At 35.7% G+C, this 7,012-nt stretch overlaps 1 protein-coding gene across 1 annotated transcript; it reads right to left on the bottom strand.

Annotated features, from left to right (window-relative positions):
• Positions 1–767: 767 nt before the first annotated feature.
• LOC112051958 (TBC1 domain family member 7) lies at positions 768–6,021 on the bottom strand. The gene is made up of 6 exons (XM_024090816.2): positions 5,617–6,021; positions 5,206–5,402; positions 4,270–4,448; positions 3,455–3,550; positions 1,944–2,073; positions 768–1,255 (listed from the first exon to the last, which is right to left on the bottom strand). The coding sequence occupies exons 1-6, from the start codon at positions 5,810–5,812 to the stop codon at positions 1,160–1,162; spliced, it is 894 nt and encodes a 297-aa protein (XP_023946584.1). The 5' UTR covers positions 5,813–6,021; the 3' UTR covers positions 768–1,159.
• Positions 6,022–7,012: the final 991 nt, after the last annotated feature.

Here is a 7,012-nt window from a genome sequence, read left to right on the forward strand (position 1 = left end):
ACGCGATGTGTTCGTGTGAGTTTAACTCGTCCCTCTCAGAAAACGACAAGACTTACGTTGGTGAATTTAGGTGCAAAACAGGTCCATAGTTTAAATAGTCAAAGAATGTACACAACTGAAAAGTTGGAGGTGCATGCCCCAGACCGGATTCAAACCCACATCCTCCGGAATCCGAGGCAGAGGTCATATCCACTGGGCTATCACAGCTCCTAAATAATTACTATTAGATTATTCTTAGGTTCTCATCCCTAACTTTCCCCTAATATTAATATTCACAGACCAAAAATAATAAAAAGCTTGGTTTTTTGTAGGTATATTATTTTATTTATTTTACACATCACTATCACTGGTTCCATTACGTATCAATATAGTATAAAAGTATGTTTGATGTTACAATATCTATATTAAATAGGTTGTATCTTTAAAAAAATATGCAGTCCCTTTCATGCAGTAGTTTAGTTTTTCTAATCTAATGTTTAGGACCTGTAAAAGTAGGACCTGACGTAGCTTTTGTAATTCAATGCTAATTTTAGGCAAAGTTTGTAGAATAAGTACAATAAAGGTAGAATAAAGGTAGGATAAGATTATGATAGCTGATACTTTAGTCTAGTAATCAAAGATATCAAAGAAAATTGAATAAGTTTTTAAACTATTTATTTATTTATTTTATTTATAATAACTTTATTGCACAATAAAGAAAATAACAAAAGAACACATCAATATTTAGACAAAAGGCGACCTTATCACTAATAGTGATCTCTTCCAGGAAACCTAAACATAAATAATCTGAATATCCTGTGAGATTTTTATGTTCTAATTTGTCTCAGGCACCCGCTCTACATTCACTAGCAAATCACTTTTCTTCGGATCAATTCGCACTTCTCTGATTATTTGGAGCTACAGTGTAGTTAGTACGTGCCAATTTTTGAATCTATAAAAGTGACAGTTTTTGTTGTGTTTCACCTCAATATTCATGCTGTCAATTTGCATGAAAATGTGAAGCGGAGACCTCTTCTAGTAAGAGATCCCTTCTTCCCTTCTCTATAGGCAAAACCTTCCCAGCGTTTGCCCGCAGGTGCTACACTACACAAGTCATGTTCACCACACTTCACAATTCACACATACTTCTAATGGGTCGGCCCCATTAGAAGGTCATGCATCATTTCTTGACCAGCTGGTCGTTCTGCGGCTGGGCGTAGTACTGCCACAGTTCTATCGCCTTGTTAGCCACTACCTCTTCGCATTGCTCTGGTATCTGAAAGTAACAATAATAATAATAATAATTGTTTATTTGCAAAAATTATTGTTATTTACAACATTCAACTAAATTAATAGTGCGCAAATATTATACATGGTAAAAAAATTAAAAAAAAATACAAATAGTCACAATTACGTAAAACGTAACGTAAATTAATAAAGTGTTTATAAATATGAGAGGCTAGCAGCCGTCATTTTGATTTTAATCAAATCTAGCGAAAGCCCACCACTTCGCGTGGATTTACTGAGATGAAATATAGCCTACGCGTTAAGAATAAAATCCATTTCCATTTCAAATTTCAGCCAAATCCCTTTAGTAGCCGCAGTGCTAAGGAGTAACACACATAAACTTTCGCCTTTATAATATTAGTGTGATTAGCGATCGCCCGCGATTTAGTTTTTCCGTGATATTAATGCTTTATTTAGGTATGTTCTAAGTATGTGCTCCAAAGTTCAATTTGTTTAAACAAATGTCATCCAAATTAGTGCACTACACTAATGAACTAACTCAAAATGACTACATGTTCAGTTTATATGACATACATATAGATTGAGCATATCAGCAGATATCTTGCTTAAAGTCCTCGCCCGAACTGCAGCATGTTCTATATTAGAATGGCTATCCAAAGCTGTTCTAGTAGGATCTCACCAAAGGAATAAAGGGGAATATTTATTATTGTTATTACCTCAGAGACGCACTTCAGCACCTCGTCTTCAGTGGTAGCCTTCAGTATGTTCCTCCTCAGCGTCGCCACGAGCATCACGGCCACGAACGACAGGATCTTTGGCGCGCCGCTGAAGATTTTATCCCATATCCTGCAATATTTATTTATTTTTTATTTGTTTACTTAAAGCACGCCAACAATACACATATTAAACATTAAAAAACAATACAATATGTCACAAAAATTCTGATATGTATATTAACGTTAGGCACTTACAACTTGTAACCTACATTATGTCAAAGTTAATAAAAAAGTATACTATTATAAAACATTAGCATAAAAGGAAAACAAATTAACTGAATACAATTATTAGATTAAATTCCTAGGGAAAATTAAAATTGACAATATATTTAAACATATTCTAAACTAGCGGACGCCCGCGACTTCGTTCTCGTGAAAGTCGATGTAAACTTTCAACTACCTCTACCCTACCCTTACCCCGATGAGTGTTATAAGCGTAAGAGTAGGCAAATATAATAAGACAGCTCCGAACTGCTAAGCTATCAGGAGTTACACGTGTTATTGTGAGTCAACCATAAAAGATAGATATATATATATATATATATATATATATATATATATATATATATATGCTGTTGTGCTTTTTTTTATAATTTTAAGGAGAACATTTCTGACATACATGATTTATTAGTAGCTTTAACTATTAAGGCTGCACACACGACGGAAGCTTAAAAAATGGAATAATTCTCCCGTTTTCGCAACATTTTCCTTCACTGCTCTGCTCCTATTGATCGTAGCGTGATGAATAGTATACTATAACCTGCCCAGGAGTATGCAGAATAATTGTACCAAGTTTCGTTAAAATCCGTTGAGTAGTTTTTGTTTCTATAATGAACATACAGACAGACAGACAGAGAAAAATTTTACTGATTGCATTTTTGCATCAGTTTGATAACTAATCACCCCCTGATAGTTATTTTGGAAATATATTTCAGGTACAGAATTGATACTCTACAGATTTATTATAAGTATAGATTATACAAAAGTATTAAACTAAATCTAAGACAATTAATGTAATTATTATTATTAAGTACAATACAATATCAGTAACTTCTTGTTTAATTACCTACACAAGATAGCTATCAACTACACTCGGGGTCTCACATAAGAGAAAAATATGTTTCATAATGTTCGAGTTTACCATAAACAGATAGATGCAACAAATTGTTAAAACTTCAATAACTTGACAGTAAAATTGAAAGGTCATGTTTATGTTGACTGGACTATTATTGTACTCATAAAAGTAATTTCTGATTAGTTGACAGGAATGGGAAAAAAATATGGTATATATTTTTTTTAAGAAACAAAATACTTTCAAATTGAAAAATTTCAACTACTATTTGCTGAGTTGAGTTAGAATTACTTGTACATAATTATGTATCTGTGACTTAGCATTTTGTATTTTGTATTAAAAATGTAAATCCAGGCTAGTGGTGGTATTGTCTACTCACTTGGTCAGCGATGTATCGTCAAGAACACCTGCAAAACAACAGTTGAACCACTTGGTCAGAGGAAGAACTTCCAGTGCTTTGATTTCAACTAGATGACTGAAATACAAAAAGGCATTTATTAACATATTGCAGTCAAAATCATTTAAAATTACGCAACAAAAATTTTACTGCCTCTATGGCACAGTGGTATGAGCAGTGGATTTACAAGACAGAGGTCCTGGGTTCTGGATCCCCAGCTGGGTCGATTGAGGTTTTCTTAATTAGTCCAGGTCTGGCCGATGGGAGACTTCAGCCCTGGCTAGGTACCAGCCTACCGGCACAGACATACTGCACAGCATTTTAGAGTTCTAGTAAAACAGCCCAGTAGAAAGAAAGAAGAAAGAGTTCTGGTACAATGTCATGTAGTTACATGCTCTATAAAATGTTGCACTGTTATAGTATGATGCAATTCTCATGATTTCTCGAAAATAAACTACGTTTGTCACTACACACAGACTGTACAAAGAGTACGCTGAAATCAAGATAAGTAAGGCGACTTCAGGTAGTTAGTAACCTGCTCCTTATATTACCAGTGGTACCTATGAGGGTATACTGTGCATTTTTCTTTTCCTGATTATGTAAGTGACATAGGCTCCTTAATGGGACCTCAGCGGCGTCACTAGGTGTCTGGGCGAGCGCACTAGCATCACCTGATGGAGGCCGAAGGCAATGCAAGGCAATTATATTGTGCAGCTTAACGCACAATATTTCAAATTAACACAGAGATTGCATCGTACCATCAAACATCAGATTATCCATTTTGTGCTTCCACATACTTATATAACTCCTGGTCCTCTTTCTCCAGCATGGTGTGGAAGGCCTCCTTCAGTTTGTGCAAGTCTTTCTGCATGCTCCGCACTATCTCAGTAAGAGACTTGCACAGCCAGTACGCATCCACCTCATCATCATACAGCTGCAGTAATGTGTTTGCTATCGGCAGAAAAGTATCTGCTGACTGAAAGAAAAAAGTACAAGGTATTACTTCGGATGTTGCCGAGAGAGTTAAAATTGGATATAATATAATAACAGGACACTGCGTGCCAAAAAAATCTATGTTTTATAAGCAGCTCTGAGACAGGTCTGTGTAGACTTTGCCAACAGGCAGAGGAAATACCCCTGCACATTTTATGCAATTGCTCAGCTCTAATACATAAAAGCAACCTTCATCCTAAACCTGGAGGAGGTAAATCACATCCCAGCCAAAAAATGCTGCTATACCTGGCAGCAACCAGTATTGTAGGGGAAATCTAGTCAGTGGTGATCACAATAGGTCAGAAGCAGTCAATGTGACACAGGGACTTCTTGAAGACCTGCAAAGTTGCTACAAGAAGAAGAAGCCCAAGATCACAACATCTTGTGATGAGAACATGGTTGACCAATACCAGCAGAATTAGAAATATAGCTCTCCCTGTCATCACATCACTATGAAAGAGGTAGCAAATCATCCTTAATAATAGAGACATCAAACTTTGATAAAGTCAATCACACTATCACACTAATCACACTAATATTATAAAGGCTAAAGTTTGTGTGTAAGTGTGTAAGTATGTTTGAAGCGATTTGGCTAAAATTTGGAATGGAAATAGATTTTACTATGAATTAACACATAGGCTACTTTTCATCCCAGAAAAATCCATGGTTACCGCAGGATTTGTGAAAAACCGAGTTCCATGCAGACAAAGTCTGAAGACTTTATTAAGAAAAATACGAACATAATAATTAGTTTCCGGGAATTTAGGAGGTTTCAGTTCTTCCAGCTCCAGTAGCCACATGGCCATCAGGATCTCTGCCCTGGGAGCCTTCATGTCCACCATCTCCAGAGACTCCACTGCATAGAGGAGGTCATTGTACTGGTCTGTGCGCTGCTCTGCTACAAACTGGTGGGAGTCAGGGAACACTGGTAGTATGTCTGGAACAAACACAAACTGTGGACTCGTTTGTTAAAATATAACTAGCTGAATAATATGTAGGAACAGGATTTTAGATAACACCTATTTAGCATTTACATTTTTTTTGTTTTTTTTTAATTCATTGACAGTCAGCCCTTGACTGCAGTCATACCTGATGTTAAGTGATCATGCTGTCTAAGATGGAAGGCACGAAAAGTTCAAACAAATACTAACCAAGCAACACTTTCCATACTAATTTTCTATACGCCGCAGGCACGGTAAACCGCAAACAGAAATGTTTGAGCTTGACTCTGTCCCACGGCTTCTCTTTCATCAGTATTTCCAAGGACTTCTTCTCCTCCACACCGCGGCATCCCACTTTTTCGTAATACGACGATCGGAAGTTTCGCTCGTCGGTCATTGTGGGCATACTTGCGTTTATATGCAGAGGAAATTAATAGAAATTCGACACTAAATTTATTTATATCTCATACCGAGTTTAGTTCAACTTTTCTCACAATGTAATTAGAAATTAGAATTCAGAAAGCTTATATAAATATCAAATCAAAGCAATGAAATGGTAAAACAAAAACGTATAATTTTAGAAGATTTTTTTGGCCCACAACAAACGTGACAGACGTCAAAATGTGCGTCAAATCAAATGTGCTAAAGAGATGAGTCCCTCACTCATGAGGCGCCTCGTTTGAGGTACTCGTGATTGCAAAATGAAAGAGTTCCTCAAATTTCAACATTGAACCACCTCACTTCACTCTTCAGTCCTCACTTGAAAATTGACATTGACAAATTGAGTATTGACTTAATACATTTTTTAAGCAAAACAAAAACACATAACACATTGTGTATATGTGTTTTTGTTTTGCTCTAGTCCACAGGTTTTGATACTGTCTATTTTGTTTGTGACTATGAGTACGATACAGGTCCTTCTATTATTGGTCTAAGCTGTCTAGTCTAGTCTATGACTAATAATTTATGACAAAGACAAGACGTCAAATCTCTATGATCTACGCAGCGTTGCCAATACTTATTTTCTTAATCCCCACAAATCGAAATTCCGCATAGAACCAATCCCACAATCGGGTTTAAATTCCCCATAATTTGGGAAATTCCCTACAGGTTGACTGTGCTTGATCTATGATATTCTATGACTGTGTTTTTTTTTATAAATTATAGCACTTTTGATCCTCTGGATCCTAATACCTACGTCTGTGATGTGTTAGGACCACAGACACACAAATCACCAAATCACTATTTTCTGTTTTTCCCATTCCCAACTATTCTCTACACCACAAAACCAGATTTATTTGAAAAAATGAGGGTAAAACAAAGTTCGTGAATTTAGATGAGATAGTGGATCCTTCTATAATTGGTCTTAGCAAATCGCGTACATAATCTTGTTTTTTTTAAGTCTGTGATGTGTCTTCAGAGGAAAATTAAATGTTTTGTTATTCCTCCGAGGTAAATAAAGTGATAAAAATATTTTATGTAAAAATCATATACATGCATGGACATAGTAAAGAAATTGAAATCTGAAAAAACTACTTCATACGATGTTCTCACTCATTCGCTTTTTTTATTAACCTTTTAACTTTAAAAATTACATGTGATTTTA

This window comes from Bicyclus anynana, chromosome 24 (genome assembly GCF_947172395.1).
Source record: "Bicyclus anynana chromosome 24, ilBicAnyn1.1, whole genome shotgun sequence".
NCBI classification, from domain to species: domain Eukaryota; kingdom Metazoa; phylum Arthropoda; class Insecta; order Lepidoptera; family Nymphalidae; genus Bicyclus; species Bicyclus anynana.

What these genes read in the sequence shown, in the direction of transcription:
- LOC112051958 (XM_024090816.2), bottom strand. Translation starts at nt 5,812, where the DNA reads ATGCCCACAATGACCGACGAGCGAAACTTCCGATCGTCGTATTACGAA. An exon ending in AGTATGGAAAGTGTTGCTTG is followed by an intron (nt 5,403 to 5,616) that starts GTTAGTATTTGT and finishes TGTTTGTTCCAG; the next exon opens with ACATACTACCAGTGTTCCCT. An exon ending in TGCTGAAGTGCGTCTCTGAG is followed by an intron (nt 1,256 to 1,943) that starts GTAATAACAATA and finishes TGTTACTTTCAG; the next exon opens with ATACCAGAGCAATGCGAAGA.